The sequence below is a fragment of the Rhizopus delemar genome, genomic scaffold, assembly GCF_000149305.1.
Source record: "Rhizopus delemar RA 99-880 supercont3.9 genomic scaffold, whole genome shotgun sequence".
NCBI classification, from domain to species: domain Eukaryota; kingdom Fungi; phylum Mucoromycota; class Mucoromycetes; order Mucorales; family Rhizopodaceae; genus Rhizopus; species Rhizopus delemar.
In genome coordinates, this window is record NW_027137835.1 from 1,469,579 (window position 1) to 1,488,180 (window position 18,602).

At 34.0% G+C, this 18,602-nt stretch overlaps 6 protein-coding genes across 6 annotated transcripts; 3 read left to right on the forward strand and 3 right to left on the reverse strand.

Annotated features, from left to right (window-relative positions):
- Positions 1–70: 70 nt before the first annotated feature.
- Positions 71–979, reverse strand: RO3G_11643 (uncharacterized protein; the record flags this gene model as incomplete). Its single annotated transcript, XM_067666227.1, has 1 exon — positions 71–979. One exon carries the CDS (start codon positions 977–979, stop codon positions 71–73), a length of 909 nt encoding a protein of 302 aa, XP_067522328.1.
- Positions 980–6,790: 5,811 nt separating this feature from the next.
- RO3G_11644 (uncharacterized protein) lies at positions 6,791–7,134 on the forward strand (the record flags this gene model as incomplete). The annotated part of the gene is made up of 2 exons (XM_067666228.1): positions 6,791–6,820; positions 6,970–7,134. The coding sequence occupies 2 exons, from the start codon at positions 6,791–6,793 to the stop codon at positions 7,132–7,134; spliced, it is 195 nt and encodes a 64-aa protein (XP_067522329.1).
- A 242-nt stretch (positions 7,135–7,376) lies between these two features.
- Positions 7,377–8,932, forward strand: RO3G_11645 (uncharacterized protein; the record flags this gene model as incomplete). The annotated part of the gene is made up of 2 exons (XM_067666229.1): positions 7,377–8,171; positions 8,225–8,932. 2 exons carry the CDS (start codon positions 7,377–7,379, stop codon positions 8,930–8,932), a joined length of 1,503 nt encoding a protein of 500 aa, XP_067522330.1.
- Positions 8,933–9,652: 720 nt separating this feature from the next.
- Positions 9,653–10,219, forward strand: RO3G_11646 (uncharacterized protein; the record flags this gene model as incomplete). Its single annotated transcript, XM_067666230.1, has 1 exon — positions 9,653–10,219. The coding sequence occupies one exon, from the start codon at positions 9,653–9,655 to the stop codon at positions 10,217–10,219; it is 567 nt and encodes a 188-aa protein (XP_067522331.1).
- An 86-nt stretch (positions 10,220–10,305) lies between these two features.
- Positions 10,306–11,065, reverse strand: RO3G_11647 (uncharacterized protein; the record flags this gene model as incomplete). The annotated part of the gene is made up of 3 exons (XM_067666231.1): positions 10,306–10,775; positions 10,914–10,967; positions 11,020–11,065. 3 exons carry the CDS (start codon positions 11,063–11,065, stop codon positions 10,306–10,308), a joined length of 570 nt encoding a protein of 189 aa, XP_067522332.1.
- A 430-nt stretch (positions 11,066–11,495) lies between these two features.
- RO3G_11648 (uncharacterized protein) lies at positions 11,496–12,855 on the reverse strand (the record flags this gene model as incomplete). The annotated part of the gene is made up of 2 exons (XM_067666232.1): positions 11,496–12,532; positions 12,597–12,855. 2 exons carry the CDS (start codon positions 12,853–12,855, stop codon positions 11,496–11,498), a joined length of 1,296 nt encoding a protein of 431 aa, XP_067522333.1.
- Positions 12,856–18,602: the final 5,747 nt, after the last annotated feature.

Below are 18,602 nucleotides of genomic sequence, written 5' to 3' on the forward strand. Positions count from 1 at the left end.
GGCGGGAAAACTTCCCGATTTGAAAGAGAGGATGAATGAGGAAGGAGGAGAGGATGTGGATGGATGCTTTCTAAACTTGCATGACAGAACAGCCATTTTCCATTCTCAAGTGTCTATTCAAAGCATCCATACGAGCAAAGGCTTTATGACAATGATGACAAGCATAGGGGCGAATACCCCAATGCAACTTTTCGTGTCGATTACGATCATGTTGTCTTGCAAATCTTCTACCACAATGAGAGCAGGCATAAGGACGTTCGGAAGTATGCGTACGCATATGAGAAGTCAAATTATAAGGGCGAGTAAAAGATCGGCCACAGCCATCATGTTGACAGACATAGAGTACACCTTCAAGTGGACCTCGTTTAGGCTTGGGCTTACTCTCTTCAGACACCTTTGGCTTGTTCTTGGTTCCCTTGGTGCGACCACGACGGCCGGGTGATTTCTTGATGATCCTGTTTGTCTTTCGGTCTTGAAGAATAATGATTTCTTCTTCGTCTTTTTTGGTAGGTGAGTGCTTTGGAGATGAACAGTGAGACCAGGCTTCTTCTTCTTCCTCTTCTTCTTCTTCTTCTTCGGGCATCTGATTTTCATCTTCTTCTAATTCAGGCATATTAAGAGCGGCTTCATGTTGAGCAATGAATTTATCAAGGTAGTCAATATCGAGCATCTTGGGTTCGTAAACCAACTTTTCAAAGTTTGTATAATACTTGAACTGATCAATAGGAGGAACCATGAGCATAGAATCATTCAAAAAACCACCAGCTATACCAAAGACAGGTTGAGGTGTATTGTTATTAGGTGTCATCAAAGACACATCGTTAGCTAAAGGAGATTCACATGGACTAGGATAAGAGACCTTGGGTAAAAAGTCTAATAAAGAGTCATATTGATTCATTGAATAGCCTTGATATTGTTCGGGTGATGTAAAAGTAGAGTAAAGGTTGTTTGATGAATACAAAGTATTGGAAGAATTCATTTTTTTTGACAAGTTGATAAAAAAGAAGGAAATGTCAATTTTTCAATGGGGATTTATATAGGAAGGGGAAGTAAAGGGTACCTTTAGTGTGTATTACCTATTTCATCCCCGACGAGTGTTGTACGAATGATGATTCTTTTTGACTTCTTTGTGCTCAAATGATCCTATGGCAAAAAAATGCTTCAGTATTACCTAAAGAAAGAGTAGAAATATATTTTTATTCGCAGATAAAAATAAATATGAACCACTTGAGCATATCAGAATTTGGAACTATAAAATCTAAAATAAGAGTAACAAGAAAGCGGAATGGGAGATAGAGTACCTCAATTCCTATACTTCTATGATTCTTGAACAAAACACATTTTTTATATGTAAAACTACAAATGCGCATACACATAAACTGCTACTATATTTTATTCATTTTAAGATTCTTATTGTCTTTATAAACCATGGCCTTTTTTATCATATGACATTCCCCACCTTAAAGTAAGAAAATCGGAAAGCATCATTATCACTTTATTCGTTACCTAAGCTTTTAACTCTTGGGGAATGTATACCCACAACTGTAGGTCCTTATTAAACAAATGGCGCCACTGAAGGTTTAATCAAAGTTAAATGTTGACATATGAATACAATAAAAAGAATGAAACTATAATAACATATAACAACGCTATTTATTCCTACTTGTTTTATTAAAAAAAGTTACTTTTAATAGTAAGCTATAGCTTCCTTACTTGTCTGTCCGTCTCTGTCTCTCTGAATTGTTTCATCTTTTTTTTTTTTTTTTTTTTTTTTTTTTTTTTTTTTTTTTTTTCATTCTGAGTTGTGCCTGATGCAGATAGTCACACAAGATCCACTTTTTGACTCTTTCACAGCATTTTTTTGCGCAGATAGTAGCAAACTTGCGCATACAAACTGACTTCTCTCCCGGATTCAAGCGTGCGTGTATGTGTACACATGATTAGTTTTTGATATATCATATGTGCACTTTCCTATTGACATTTTTTATTTTAAAAAAGATAAGCGTTTTCAAAAACTTTAAATTTATGAAAGGACTCCTTCTCTGACGCTTATTGTCCTTTTTTAAGCCCTCCAAAGATCTAGAAGCGTCCGATTGCATGTTTAAGGATTAAACCTTAACGGAGGTTTTTTTCATTAACCTCACAATATGAATGCTTTAAACAATAAGCAAATGTATTTTTTTTTCTGCGTTCCTCTTTTTTCCCCTCAATCAAATCTTTATATAAACAAAGAACAACTGATTTTCCCCACTCGTACGACTTATTGTTACTCTCAAGCATTTAATGTAAGATGTCAAATATTTGCTCTTTCTCTCTGTCTAATCTTGATTATGGGTTCCGCTAGTATAGTATGTGATACAACCAAGAGATTTGAAGCAGTTTGTATAACAAAGAAAGAAAAATGCAACGCGATTCCAAAATAAAGCCAGCAACTAAAAAACAGGTTTTCTTTTTTTTTTTTTTAAAAAAAAATATAGCTTTCGGTACATACAAAAGTAAAGATAAGTTATTGAAACAAGACTTTTCATTCACTTTTCATTCAAAAAAAGTAGTAAAAAATAAAAGCTAGAAAAGCCTATGATCGCTGTCTCCTTTTAGGAGTTTCCTTCTGGCTGAATTATTTTACAAAAAAAAAAAATCAGCCCCACAAGAACAAAAGAGTGCTTGGCTGGAAAAAAAGGATAGAGTCAAGTCACCACAATTATGGCGTTGTGAGGCGGTGCCTTATTTTACTCGATTTGGAATTGATAGGAAACAAAGGAAAAATTTATTGGTGCAAGAATTTTTTTTTTTACTCGGGGATAAAAGCAAAGTATGCTTTAAGTGCTCTTTTTTCTTTGTATGCTTTTTTTTTTGTGTGTGTTATTTTGTAATGCTCTTGAACATAATAGGTTCACCTTTTCAATGCTAAACTTAATTATACGCATTTGTTTATTTCAAACAAGGTTTTAATTTGTTCTTTTGAGGAAAGAAGCAACAGTATTCGTACCATTCGTTCTACTTTGCTGCTCTCAACTCAGCCATGAAAGCACTTTTTGTGCTCACGTAAACAAAAAAGTATGTGAAAAGGACGCTTCCGAAAACGTTTCGTTGTCTATGAATTAAAGCCAGATGCATATTCACTTAAAAGTCACTGGGAACTATAAAAGAATGGTTGATCGAAATATCGATTTGAAATCGAGTAAAATCTGATAAGGAAATCATCTTCTTTAGTAGGTTATATGAATGACAATAAGTCAAGAGAAAAAGGGGTAATCGGATCGGTTATTCCTGACACATCAACGGTCATTGTGATTAATATGGTATCAAGGGAAATGATAAGAGAAATGATTTACGATTTAAGCCCTTTGACTTGAGTTATTGTTTCACTTTGTGTGCATATGTGTTGTTAAATGTTACTTTTAAAGATAACTTTTAGATTTACATTGTATTCTGATCGCTATTGTAATTTAGTGTCTTTTTTTATATATCAATTCATGTTCCTAAGCTTAGGTAATGCATTGTGATCACCTTTAGTGTTCTCCGCCTGCTTTTATAACAAGATTTATAGATATTTACTTTGTTTCGTAAGTTAGAGGCGAGAGTAGTTGAATATATAATATAAACCTTTCGGTATGTATAACTATAAGGCAAATGGTAATAATGGTTATAGAAACAATAACTCAAGCTTAAATCTATAAACCATTTCTAATTAAGGTATGATAGCTATCAATGTCATCTTCGTTCTCCTAAAAACTTTCTGAGCATGAAAAAAAAAAGTCTAAAAGGAAGAATTCAGTTTTCTTTCTTCCCTGCAGTCATTCCTTGAAAAAAAGTAGTATTTTATGTACTTTTTTTTTTAATTCGATAGTATTTCTTGATCTTCATGCCCTTTTTTTATAAAAAGAATAAAATAGGACAGCCTTTGATACTTCACTTCTTCTTAAGTCCTATGACCACTTTCATTGTCTTTTTTTTTTTTCGCTTATACTCATTAGCGCTGTGAGGCACTAGCCATAAGGCATAAGTCACTCAGATAGGTTGCCTTTTATGAAAAACTGAACAATGAATTTATTATAAAATAAAGCAAAAAGGAAATCAACGTGAAGCCTTCAAAGCTATTTGAGAGGAATGAAAGCTCTTTAACACAAGTTTTTGTAGTGTAAAGAAAAAGTAAAAGTTATGTTTAGTTGGTATCACTTTTTAGTTCCTCTTCCTTACTATAAATAAGATTTTTTCTCTCCATAAATGGTAAAGGAAAGGGAAAAAGTTTGCAGGGTACACGCATCACACACAAACTGAAGGGTGAGAAACATGTGGGCTAAACCAAGTATTTGGGCTTGAAAATTTTTTTCTTGCTGCCTAAACTTGCCAAAACATTATGTCTTTATTATTTTGAATTACTCTAATATTTTACATTGGATATTTTCGCCAAAGCAAGCAAATGTATGTTTGAATATCACATCGTAATTTAAAGAGAAATATACAATCAATAATACAATCTCTTTCTCTTTTACGAATGGAGTTTAAAATCCATGAAGATCTTGGCAAAAGAAAAAAAAATCAAAATGTCTAACGGTCAATTAAACTACTGCAGAGAATATAATCAAAGGGGACAGATTCAAGCAACATATTTACAAGGTACATTTTTAAAAAGTTTTGAAGATTTCTTCATTACGATTAATGTTTACATAAAGATTCTTTGATGATGCGGACTCTCTGTCAATAAAAAATCAAACGAGAAAGGGAGTACAGTATCAAGATGCCCGAAGAGGGTTCTCAGGCTAACCTTAAAATTTGAGTAACATCTTATATAGTTTATAATAGAAAAAGGAACAAGTCTCAAAAAGATAGCTTCATTAAATCTTTGCTAATGCCAAGTCTACTTTTACAGAAAATAAAAAAATATCAAACATTCCTTTATAACAGTTTGTACTATGCTTGCTGTTGGCCGTATAGTTGAATTTAGAACTGAATTTGATTAATAAAATCTCTACATCATAAAAAAAAAATTTTTTGACTTTAATCAGACTGTATGCATTGTATTCATAGCAATTGTCGATATTAGGATCTATGATGTTCACTTGCTGAAATAACAAATTTAACTGTTCTTTTCTAGGATACCATATTGTCTGGTATTTTTGTAAAAAAATTGTATTTTGAGATGGTTTTGACAATAGGAGAGATAGCTGAAGGATTGTATGCAGGTTCAGAATAGCCGATATCAACAATTAGAGGAGCATAAATACGATATACAATGTTCTATATTTTGTATAGAAAAACACCTCGAATAATCATTATTTCCAATCTCATTCTTTATCCCATCAAATTGTTTTTCATATCGTCTACTGATATCTGTATCAATGAAAAATCAATTGTTTGGTATCTTTACTTGCAAGTTTTGTACAAATATTCGAATTATTGAATTAATAAAGGTGTCAATAAAATAGTTGTTGTCTTTATAATTGCAGTTTTATATATATATATTCTCTGCTGTTTCAGAAAATTAATTCAATGTGCTATAATACACGTTATACATTCTTAATTGGATGTAGTCCATACCCGAATCTAATAAAATTGTAAAGTATACAGCCAGTTTGCGTTAAAGGGGCACTGTTTGGGTAATGTTGAAAGGCTAACTTGAGTTACTGTCTGGTTTCTCCTGCTCTCAACCCCTCTTTTGGACAGAATCTCTTGTGCCAATGCAGAAGCAGTGTTGTGTGAAAAATGAAAGGCTTCACCTGAGCTGTGTGTTGTAAATAGGTTGCAAATGTGGTGTACTGTCTTTTATATTTTGTTGGATTATTTGGACTTGCATGTTGACATCATATATTTAATGTACAAAGTATGGCGAATTCATCAACTATGGGGATTTCCTGAGTCCTTACATTTATTCTTGCTGCGTGATGATAGATTTCGATGCATCATGACAACTTTAACTGCACTCATCTGCAAAGACTTTGCTTGAGAAATGACTTGGATTGTTATCACATTTGCCCTAATGCTAGATTGCGCTCAATAGCAAAATCTTTCTATCTATAGCTTTAAAAGATTCATATTTATTTTAACACGACAATACCATTCTCAATATGTCTATTAGAATTCCTTCAACCTCAGTCATTGTTCTATAGCCAGTTTATTTGAGAAAAACTATGTTTTGATTGTTTAATAAAATATTAAAATAGTGTAATTTTAGAGTTTAATTAATACAGTTTATACAAATAGAAGCATTTTTGACATAAATCAGAATTATAAAAAGATGTGCTCTTTACATGCTTCCAAAGCAAGACTTACGAAAAGCAACTCTCAAGAAATGTTTGTCAAGTTCAAATATCCTAATCGCAGCTCGATATTCTAGGATTTATCTATACTTGGACTTTTTAAGTATTCTATCTTAGATTATCATGACAAATTTATAATACACAAATTTTTTTTTTACCACAAGCATTCAATTCAGGTAGAAAGCTCACTGATAGCAATTATTGGAACAGATTCCTATCTTGGATGAGATTGTTATCAATCAAACCCAGAAAGAAGGATTGAAACCATCTGCTTATAATTCTCTATGTTGATATCTTTTGTAATTTTACAAGTCACTGTTCAGTGCACTTGTATCATTTTTTAATAAACATTAAAATCTTCATTTATGAAACAAAGGCTGTACGTCATTTAAAATAGCAAGTCACTAAGAGACATCTGAAAATTAACATGAAGGCAAGATTAGGCAATTATTACAGCAGGCAGAACAAAAATTGAGACTAGTTAAAAAAAAAGAAGGATCATTACAAGATACTGACTGGAATTTTCACAGATGATTCCCGCGAAATTAAAAGAGCATATTGTAAAAAGCTCAAGGATGGGACTTTGGTAGATATATAAAAGACGTTGGCCAAGAAGAGGTGAAAAGAGAGAGATGACAAAGATTGACTAATCATAGAAGTGCTTTTGTGACCACATCAAATGCATTTTATGTTTATTAAAATAGAATAGATAAAACAGTATGACAACGGTCTTGATCCTTACGATCCCGAGAAAGGAAATAGTGGACAAAATAGTAACTCACATCGTTCTCAAAGTGAATTCCATTCTCAAATGGATTTCCGTTCGAAAGAAGCTTTCCTGATGGAACTCATTCATTTAGAATGCCCTTTTTAATATGATTTATTGTTTGGTTTTAATGAGCTCCAATTAAAATCCGTCCCTTTTTCAACCCGAAAACAAATTAAATCATTGGTCCTTTGATCTTGATTATATGATTAACCGTCAAAACCCGTAACACCACTCAAAGCGTTATCTTTTTTCCATTTATAAAAAAAAAAAAAAAAAAAAAAAAAAAACTTTTTTTTATTTCTTACTTTTTTTTTTGTATACCATTTTACATTCTACTATTATTAATGATGTCTAGTTTAACTGCAAGTCAAGCTTATTATGAAACAAGCCGTGAGAATCATCCTTATTTATCAGCGTCCAATGGACATTATTTTGTAGACAATAGTATTATTCCTAGATCATTATCGCCCGATTGTTTATCCTCTCACGATGAACAATGTACATTTGACAGTAACTTTTCTTCTACAAAAAGCGATCCTATTCCAGTCAAAACAAAATCCAGCAAAAAGCGTCTCAGCCATGTTTTCAATAATGGATTCTTTGGATCGCTAAAGATGACACCGAGCACTTCTTCTTCTTTAGAATCCCCTGATGTCATTGTCGATCGACGTACCAGTGGCACCGCTTCCTCTGTTCACAGTCTGAGTTCCATCAGTAGCACGACAAGCAAGTTCAGCCGATCTTTCTCTCGTCTGTTTCTCAGTACTTCACCTTTAAGAAAACACCAACAGGACATGACATGTGGTTCGCTGGGTGTGGTTCCTTTATTGACTGAAAAGTATGGTGATTATGTGACACCTCAAAATCGCTCAAAAAAAGGGATGGGATCTACTTCAAAGAAAAATATCGCAAGTGGTGCGACGGCTGTGATCCGTTTGGTGCGACAGCAAAAGGAAGGTCGTATCTTGGCAGTCAAGGAATTCAAAAAACGTGATAAAAATGAAGAAGATGAAAAGCAGTATGAAAAGAGAATGTTGAATGAATACTTTATTAGCAAAACTGCTTCAAATCATCCTCATATTGTTGAAACATTGGATCTCGTAAAGGACGAAAAGGCTCGTTGGTGTGTTGTGATGGAATATGTAAGGTTTAAGCTCACTGCATCTTTTTTGATTATCTAACACAATGTACTCAGTGTTCTGGTGGTGATGTATTCAACCTTTTACATGAAAAGTCCAATATCACATCGGATGAAGCTGCCTGTCTCTTTAAACAGCTCTTGCTCGGTTTACAACGTCTTCATCACCTCGGCATCGCTCACCGTGACATTAAACCTGAAAATCTCGTTTTAACCTCAACTGGAACATTAAAAATCGCAGATTTTGGTGTTGCCGATATAGCACAAGATTACTGTAAAAAATGGTGTGGTTCAGAACCATTTTGGTCACCAGAAATGTGGGAGATTATGAACAACGAACATCCTTATGATGGTAAAGCATTGGATGTCTGGAGTGCTGCTGTTACCTATTTTTGTCTTCGTTTCAAGCAGTTGCCTTTCTCAGCTGCTTTTTACACTGGTCGACCCAAGGGCACACCTCCTGCTCAAGCTGTTCCTGGATCTCCTGCTGCTGTAGCTGCACGTGCAGAGGATGGTGGAGATGTTGATTACCATCATTACACTGTACAACGTCAATCATTGAAACCAGAAGAGTGTGATTTGTTTACAAAATTTAATGAATTAGAACGTGAGTGTTTGGCAGGCATGCTGGATCCTAATCCTAAAACAAGATGGACTATAGATCAAGCAATTGATTGTGCTTGGATGTCTCAAATAGAAATATGTAAAGATGGTAAACTCTCTAATGGTTTTTACCACACTCATTATTGTGTATCTAAAAAGTAGACTTTTTTTTTTATTATTATTTTGTATTATATTTGCTTCATGTAAAATGTTTTATTAAAGAGAAAAAACTATATATTTATTACTGATCCGAAGTTGATAATGATCTGTACCTCCCCCTTTTTCATCATGTTTCATCCTTTTTCATTTTAATAGATTGCCTCTTTTTTATATATATAATTGTGCTAGGCAAGATCGGAGAAGGTTTTCCCACATGTATTCAGATACGCTCAGACATAATTGATTCACACTTGTGTAAATATGTTTATCTCTTTTATGTTTCAGTATTGGTTCATGTCGTACTTTATGCAATTCGGTTCTAGATTGCGTTCATCTTGAATATTAGTAAACCACAACATGAAGCAATTGATTCTCCAACATAACATCATCTCTCTTTAATCAATCCCATTACGGAACATATCGTTCTTCTATCCGCTTAATATTTTATAAAGAAGGCAACTCGCAAAATAGTTTTACCATTTTTAAAAATAAACTCGATTAAAATTCATAAAAGAGAATAAAGTTATTATTCTGTTGTGGTGTTTTCTAAAAGAATTTTGTATATATATTTTTTTTGTAGAGCAACATATAAATTCGAGAGCCTTCTTTTCTAAACAAAGTCCAAGTCGTAAAAGTATTGCCGATGTTTTATTCTCCTTCCGTTCCGCAACAAACAAACCCCCCCAAAAATAAAATTAATTTTTCCTAATCATTCAATTAGTAATGTTCCGTTTGACAGCTCGATTAGTCACTTCAAAGATATCTTTTTCAAAAAGATCACTATTGACAGTGCCTCATAGACTCATTTCACCTTCAGCCTTGTCTTCTTCAAAAAATTTTATTCAACCCATCATTCTCCACAAATGTCACTTTCATTTACCATCACCGCGTTATGAACAAGAATCGTCTTTGAATCCAGAACAAGAATCAAAGCGTCAAATGTTGATTGGATTTACTTGCAAAGTATGTGAAGAACGTTCTCACCATGTCATGTCACGACTTGCTTATACAAAAGGTGTAGTCTTGATTCAATGTCCCAGCTGTAAGAATCGACATTTAATCGCAGACAACTTAGGTTGGTTTAAAGATAGTAAGACAACTGTAGAAGATTTAGTGAAAGAAAAGGGAGAGGCGATACGTAAAGTGGTTGTAGACGAGCAAGGTGTTGAAAGAATGGGTGACTTGCTAGAGTGGTTGCCAGAGATTGCTGAAGAGGAAAAGATAAAGAAGGAAGAAGCAAAGAAAAGATCAGAAGAGTTGAAAGCAAAAGGAGAGAGCACACAAGAGTGAAATTAAATAAATAGACTTCTTAAAAAAAAGAAAGTATATCGTTTTATATGGAATTATAGTTTACATGCTATATAAAATAAGAGGCATTAAGCAATACCAGCTGCTTTTCTGTTTAGTAGTCCAAATTTGCCTATCCAAATAATGATAATAATGAATCCAACAACACACGATCCCAAATAAAATTGAATCACCATGCGTCTGCCCATAGTAAATAGTCCGCCTTTTGGTAGATTTCTCTTGTTGAATAACAGCATAGCTACAGCAACGAGTGCAATGACAACACTGTAGATTAATCCGACAATTAATCCATTCGGAAACTCAATAGCTACACCTGCTACCAGTAAACCATAAACAAGCGACCCAATGCACCAAACAATCCTTGTTGGCGTTGGCAAAGGCCCATGTATTTGATTTCTGTAGACAAACAGCTGAACCCAACTCATTGCCATAGCACCTGCTGCATACATGTAATGAGCAATATAATGCTCCCAAAGATCTCTCATATTTGAGTACATTTCCTCTAATACTGGATATTGAGTAACCAATTCTGGATGTGCTATATTAAAGTTTTGTATTGGGTGCTTTTTTTTTTTTATAAAAATAAGTTGCTGTTTCTATCACTTTTTCAAATCTTTGTTTTTTACTTTAAACATAGCAGCGGCTAAATGGATGCCGTGACCTTGAACATAAATACCAGCGCCAATGCTCCATAACAACCAAGCAACACTTCGTTCACTCAACGCGCCCCCTAATATACACAGATAAGCCTTATGTGCACAGAGAAAGGAAAGGACGCTTACAGTAGTGAGGCTGCCCACCTGTACACATGACATCAGCTCGAGTCATTATGAACAAGCTAAAAGGCAGTGTAATCACAGGGTCAAATAAACGCCAAAGAGCATCACCAGTGAACCAGGGTGTTATGTATCCAAAGTCAACTACAACCGGAATCACTGTCCACAGCAAGATAAAAAAAGAAGTACCTAACAGCAGCCAAGCTAATCGATTGTCTTCAACATGAACATCTCGAAATGACTCTCGAGTGGGTAAAACTGAAGGAGGAATATTTATCTTGGCATTATCGTCTTCGCTTTCCAAGTCTGGATAACTGTATTGTGGCCCTCTTGAATACATCGAAGGAAGCTCATAATCGGCCATTTTTTGGTTTATTGAGGGAGAAAAAGCCTTTTGTAAAAAAAACAAAAAAAAATCACTCAATTTATTTTTAGAAAGACAACAAAAGATTGCTGCATATTTTTATTTCAAAATAGATGTTTTAGTTGAATGTATTTGTGTAAATAACATCGGATTTTCTGAATCCATTGAATTGTGAAGCAGCACAGATGGTGTAAGCACCCATGTTTTCATAGTAAATCCAATCTCCAGCTTCAAGCATAGGTAACTTGGTAGATTTGTTCAAGCAATCAATAGAATCACAAGTAGGTCCCCAAACACTACATTCAAAGTGTTCTTCTTGAATCTGTTGACCATAAACAAAACTGTCATTTTTTACCAAAACCTTGGGATAGACAACCTGATGATCAAAGAGGATACAATTGAAGGAGCCATACATACCATCGTTGATATAATACATGAATTGTTGTCGTTCATGTTCACTTTTAGGTGCAATCGTTCTTCTACCAATCACGTTGGCACAAATAGTGAAAGCAGATGCGACATAGTATCTTCCAGGCTCAGCAATCACACGGATTTCAGGGGGAAACAACGTGTCAACCATAGGGCCTAAGATGGCAGCTATTTTTTCAAAAGTAATGCCGTCCTTTACGTCGTTACCAGGGAAACCACCACCGACATCAAGAAGGGTAAAATTGAATCCCATTTGTTCACCTTGATCGAATACTCTTCTAGCGCGCAAAATGGCATCGCCAAAGGCAGATGCGTCAAGACAACCACTGCCAACGTGAAAGCTCACACCAACCACGTTCAAATCCAACTCTTTAGCAGTCTTAAGCAGACTTTCGACTGTGTCAAGAGGAGCACCAAATTTGAGGCCCAGTTGACAAAGAGAGTTTGAATCATCTGTCAAGATACGCAAGACGAGCTCGGCATCAGGATAAAGTTTTTTAATCTTGTAAAGTTCTTCGGCATTGTCAAATGTCATACGGCTCACATTTTGTTGAGCTGCGTAACGGATAAAGGAAGCTTGCTTACAAGGATTAGCATAGATAATACGACTGGGCTCCACACCAGTATCCAACACTTGTTGAATTTCTGATTTAGATGCACAATCAAAACCGAGTCCTAAGGAGGCCAATAATTTGACAACCATGGGGTCAGGATTACATTTGACAGCTGCAAAAGAGAGGGAATGTATGAGTAAAGAATTTTTTTTGTACATTTTTAGAGCGGAACTTACCAAAAAAGGGTTCAATTCGAGGAAGCAAAGCCTTCCATCGTAAATGTTGACGAAATACTTCACCCAAGTCACCAATAAAGAAGGCATTTTCTTGGTCAGTATCCCATTTTTGATTAGAATTAGATTGAATCTTTTCCAAAGCGATTTCTTCCACAGAACGATCGTGAACGCGAATGTCAGGTGAAGAAGGTACGGATTTGATCAAGTTGACCATATCAGAAGAAGGGTTTAAAATAGCAGTTTCAAGATAAGAGGGCATGTTGTATAAAATAATTATGAAGAGGTAGTGTAGTTCGAGTTTTGCACCGAGAAAATTTTTATGTACCAGGGAGGAGTTGTCCAGATTTTTGTGTAAAATTTAATTATTGAGGTTTGTTTTCCTTGACGCGGTAGTTTCAGGAAAGCCAAGGAGGGAAGCCTCGTCGGTCAAATAAGCTGTCTACTAGTCTTGTTTCTGTGGCCGTGATGGGCAGGGACGGACTGAGCTTTATCGCAGTCCGAGAAGTGGTAAAAATTAAGAAAAAGAGCAAAAGAATTAAGAGCTGTAAATACTTTCTGAAGGAGTATAACAGCAAATAAAAAAAAAGTTAGGAGAAAGAGAGTTATTTATATAAAATAAGGGTTTGTTTTGAGGGTCTTTTGCGGTTGGACCTTTTATACGCAAAGAAAAAAGGGAAAAGCAAAAAGGACTCTTTGAGCAAATTTTTTATTTGAAAAAAAAAAAATAACTCGTGTGACGTTTGTCGGAACTCTACAAAAAGGAATTTTACATGGTACTGGGATTAAAAACTTATCAGATTGCACAACTTTTAAGATTTTGTAAAGCTCTGCAGTCAAAATAACGATTTTAACACTAAAAGAAAATAGCATCCGTACTTTTAAAATCAGGAAGATTTAGCGTAATTCTCGCATTATTTGAGAAAGCGCGTGAGAACTGAGTGTATTTCACAATCATGCGTACAAAGTCGAGGTATAGGATTGTTATTTACAAGGATTGAGTATGACAAATTAAATTGTTCTATTAGTCATCGAAGCTAAATACTGTGGATTACATCAGTCAGACAAACTAAACTCTCTTTATTTTTAATTCTTTATTGACGCTCAGTATGTTCTTGGAATCACACTTTAGAGAGAAATTATGGATAAATAAATTTAAAAATTAGGGGCTTTTTGTCACCAGCCAAACCGCACGGGATTACGAGTACTTGTTTCACGTAAATCTGATTCTGATACAACAATGCTGGTTACTTACTCACTTTATTTTGAAGACAGATAAATCTAATTTATATGACTATTGTGTGAGCACAGCTTACATGGTTTACTTGTGAAAATCATGCCATTCATTTGGTAACTTTAATCGCTCGCGTTTATGTGCTTTAACATAGTGATTTAGCAAACATAATCAAAATCAAACGGAAAAAGATGAAAGGATCAGCGAAACGTTACACGATTACCCGTACATTAACTGTATTACACAATTTTGGGATCTCCTCCAAAGCTTCGATTTGAACTACTAGAATAAGCCACAAAAGACACATGGAACACGCTGTGAGATCTGATAACGTCGAGCAGAAGTTTGCCCATTTGCTTTTTTATTTTGAGTCATAAACATAAGTCTAAATATTCTACTCAAGGGAATATTAAAAATAACAAATATTGATGGAATGAAGGCAGAAAAGAAAGTGAGGGATTGTCTTGCCCCTAATAGCCATTTCTGAAGACGTAGAATATCTCTTTTAAAAGGGTTATTTTAGCTTCATTGCAGTCAAATCAATTAAATTACATACCAACTTGTTACAAAACTAAAGTAATTGTCAGCAAGTGGAGAAGAATTTTCATCTTTATTAGTTTTGGTTATACACGGTCAACATCAAGATGACATTCTAGATAAAGCGCCTCTGAAAGGAACTAGAGGATACATTCGTGTTTTTAGGCTTCAATACTAAATCTTTATCCAGCTTCATTTAATAAAAATCGTATTTGTTTTTATAAAGGTAATATTCTGAAAACCTATAATCTAAATTCGGTGCATCTGAAGCCCCTTCTGCTGACTAGACTATCGACCAGCTTTCTACATGCATATATGAAATGGTGGATATACAAGTTTTGATACTAACTTTCATTAATTCTGGGATTTATACAGTTCTAAATTGAAAGATGTCGTTAAACTTTAGACCAGCAACCCAGAAATGGGCAAAAAAGAATGAAGGATCCTATAAAGGTATACATACCATATTCTAGCAGTTTAGCTATTGAACAGGTGCTTATGGGGAAACGTATGAGAATAAATCAAATGTAGATATTTACTTTACAATCACTTTCAAAAAAAAATGTAAATATTGTTATCAAGCAGAATTTGTCTGTATACTACCTGCAAACACCAAACAATTCGCATAATACAAATAGAACAACAATATTAATCGCTAGTAATTTGGATATACGTATTATAAAAAATGATGTGTTCGAGCTTGATTGTATTGCATTTTTCGGGAAAATAAGAAAATGTACTTAGCTAACGGCATTCTGACTTCAAGCTAATGTACACTCTGATAGGAACGCGACATTCTTGATAAAAACAGGTAGATGTTAGTCAAAAGATAGACCAAAAGCACTTATTTTGACTCTGTTTACCGTTCACTTGCCAACATATGTTGTATATGTAAAGCAATCAGTCAAATAAATATCTCATGAGCATATGGCACGAATAACTGATTGCCATTTTTGTATAAATGGTTTGTCGATATTTGAAAAGCATAAGCAAGAAAATACTCGGAAATTGATACAAACAAGCATATATTCTTTAGTGCATAATTACTTTTAATAAATAAATGATATGCAATGCCGTTTGCCACTTTTAATTTTACCGTCATCGTTGACATTGAATGGAAACCAAATATCTAACAAAGATCCGACTATTCCGTGTAACACACTCACACATTGTTCTCATGAGATCTTTGTTTTTATCATTCCATATAAACAACTTTAAATGGGTGGTTGTACCTGGTACAATTCACGTCCGACAATACCCGATTTTCTTGTATCAAAGGGTTGTACTGTTTAAGCAGATTGTTGCCGTATTAACAAGTAACTGTATATAAAGATTATATCTTGATTTTAATAAAGTGGGTGTCAGTGTTATGTAAAAATAAATATACATTTCATGTACCTTATTGATGATTTTCCAAACAAGTCAGTACGACTAACCAAGAATAGAATGGTTTAGAACAAATAATTTCAATTGATGTAGATTGATCTTGCATTTTCAATCTTATCTGATCTTTTATTGGATAACACAATACTTCATATTTGAACTGTTCTATTTATTTTATTTTTTGACCTAAACTGCATCATGCTATCCCTTGTCTTTGGACACAAGGATGACACAATTACGAAGTAACTCAACCTGCTTTATCTGTGTATTTCATTTCATCTTTTAATGTATTGCAGAATGAATAAAAAAGAAAAATGGTTTAGGGCTTTATTTGGCAGCTATATCAAACTGTTTGGTTAAAGACTGGTGATGTCTTACATTATTGTTTATTCGGCTCGTTACCTTCATATTTGCAGTGCAAAGTAACTAAACCTAGTGTTTTTCAATCGACACACTTTAGGTTAAATGCACTGCCTAAGACCAAAAGTATAATCATGAATGCTTTAGTATATGCTCAAAACAAACATTTGGGAATCTGAGTTTAATCAAAAGTTGTACTTGTGGATAGTATGGCAACTGGTCCTAACTTAATACCCCTGTTGGCAGCTTCATCAATCTCTACCACAACTTCTATAAACCGAATATTTTATCAGGGTGGTTCCATATATTTAAAACCTGCTTCCTTATAGAGGTGTGTAATGCATTTGTTTATCAAACACGTTCTCAGCTGTGAGATTCTTTAACTTTTCTAACATTGAAATTTCAATTACTGTGTAGGTTATATTTAGTTTTTAGGCAATATCAATTACTTCTGCGTTCAAAAATATAAAGTGTGGTTCATAGGTATTATTCATTATAGAGATGCTTGTTTACACTTTTAGAAACGAATGACTGTAGTATAGAAGCCTCATACAAATTTTCGAAGGACTAACCTTACATTCATTCATTACAATTACTATGAAAACTTGCGAATTTCGTTTCACTTGATTGCTTGGCTTCTCCACAAATGGATTGTCTAGCTTTTTGGTTCAAAGATATCCCAGTATCAAAAATGAAAAAAAAAAGGTTAAAACATGAATCACTTTGTATACAATGCTTCAATATTACATGGACTAGATACAAAATAAAACAACAAAATAGCCTTGTATTCACCGAAAGGTGTTAAAGTTTTCAATTTGTAACACCAATGGGTTGAAATGGTAATTTATTGAACTCCTGATTTTGTAACGTACGAATTATACTGTTTACACATTTATATCCTACCTTTTTTTTTTAATTCTTGAGAACTAAAGATACCAAAAAAAAAAGACAAACGGTCATGTAAAAAAGCACTTTTTTGTATCCATCTTTGGATACAAAATGGGCTGACTTGGCATTGCTTGTAGAATGGTATATACCACATCATAATCCATTTTGTACGTGAATTATAAATAAAAAGGTGAGCACGCATTAAAGCAAAACGAAAATTATTACGATAATAATAGTATAACATCACTTGATTGATAATTCAATTCTTCAGCTTTCCTTTTAAAACAGAGTCTATGTACACGATTTTATGATGTGTATTTCTTTACACAGCACCAGGTTTATTTTATTGTGGCCATGCCAAACTAAAGATTGGAAAAGAGGATGACCAACTATAATACTATAACGCTGAATTTTTTAATTGTAATCTGCACATTAAATCATCCTCATTTATTAATAATATATCATACATAATCATAACATATCTTTTGTCAATTTTTCAGATGATAGCAGAAATTTTGTAGGCCTTTGGAGCTGCTCTCGCTGCTTTGGAGTCATAAAATTGACCCTGTTTCTCTAATCAACCCATGTCGTCTTATGATAATGTACTAACGATCTGTGCGCATCATACTATGAACAATTGCAATAACAAAACTATCTTTCTCTTCATTATGGTTTGATGCCTATTTATACACATGTACCCTCTATACTTATATTAAACTTACATATTGAGTGACTATAAGCCTTGATCTTTTATTATTTTTTAAATAAATCTGTATTCGTGCTCACTTTTGTATTAATCCACGTTTCATTATTGTAATAACGGTATTGAACGCGTTTTAAAATTATATTCCAAGCAACGCGATTTTTTTTTAAAAAAAGTCAAAAGTTTGGTTGGACTATATTTTCTTCAAATGAGTGATTATAAGGATTTTCTAGACATTGCTGTTTTTCAAGAAAACAAACCAGTAAAACAAAAGAAAACAAAAGATCTTTGAACGTATATTGAGTAGAAACTTTGTGAATAGGTAACATATAAGTTTTTGGCAAGATCATTAGGAATTCACGTAAAAAATGCCAAACAGTAAGTTCTCTTTTGCCTTGACACCTTCCTCCTTTCTAACTTTTTTTTCTTTTTTCTGTCTGTTCAAGAGCTTTACATGAATTCTCTACCTCTCAAAACAATGTTTATGCAATCTACTGCATCACTGGAATAAAGTTAAGCAGTGGCGAGTTTAATATTCAACTTATAAAAGAAGATGAGCTTGAAGGTAGATCCAAAATCATATAAAAGAAGACAATCGCTTTACTAATAAGATCTTACAGCTACGAAAAAAAAATACAAAAGCATCAGCAGTACTTATGTTTATAGTGTTGCCTCCTATGATCTCGACGACTTTTCTATCCTTTATACAGTGACCAAAGACATCCCAAAAATTCCTTTGGAAGACCGCATCAAGTGTGGTGTCTTGAGAAACACAAACGTTCAATGCAAATCATTATCAACTAAAGGTAGCAAGCCACCTCCACCTTCACCGGCCTTGAATGTGCCTATCAGTAAACAGCCAATGATAGCTACTAACAGTGCGACCAAAAGAAAGGGAATCACA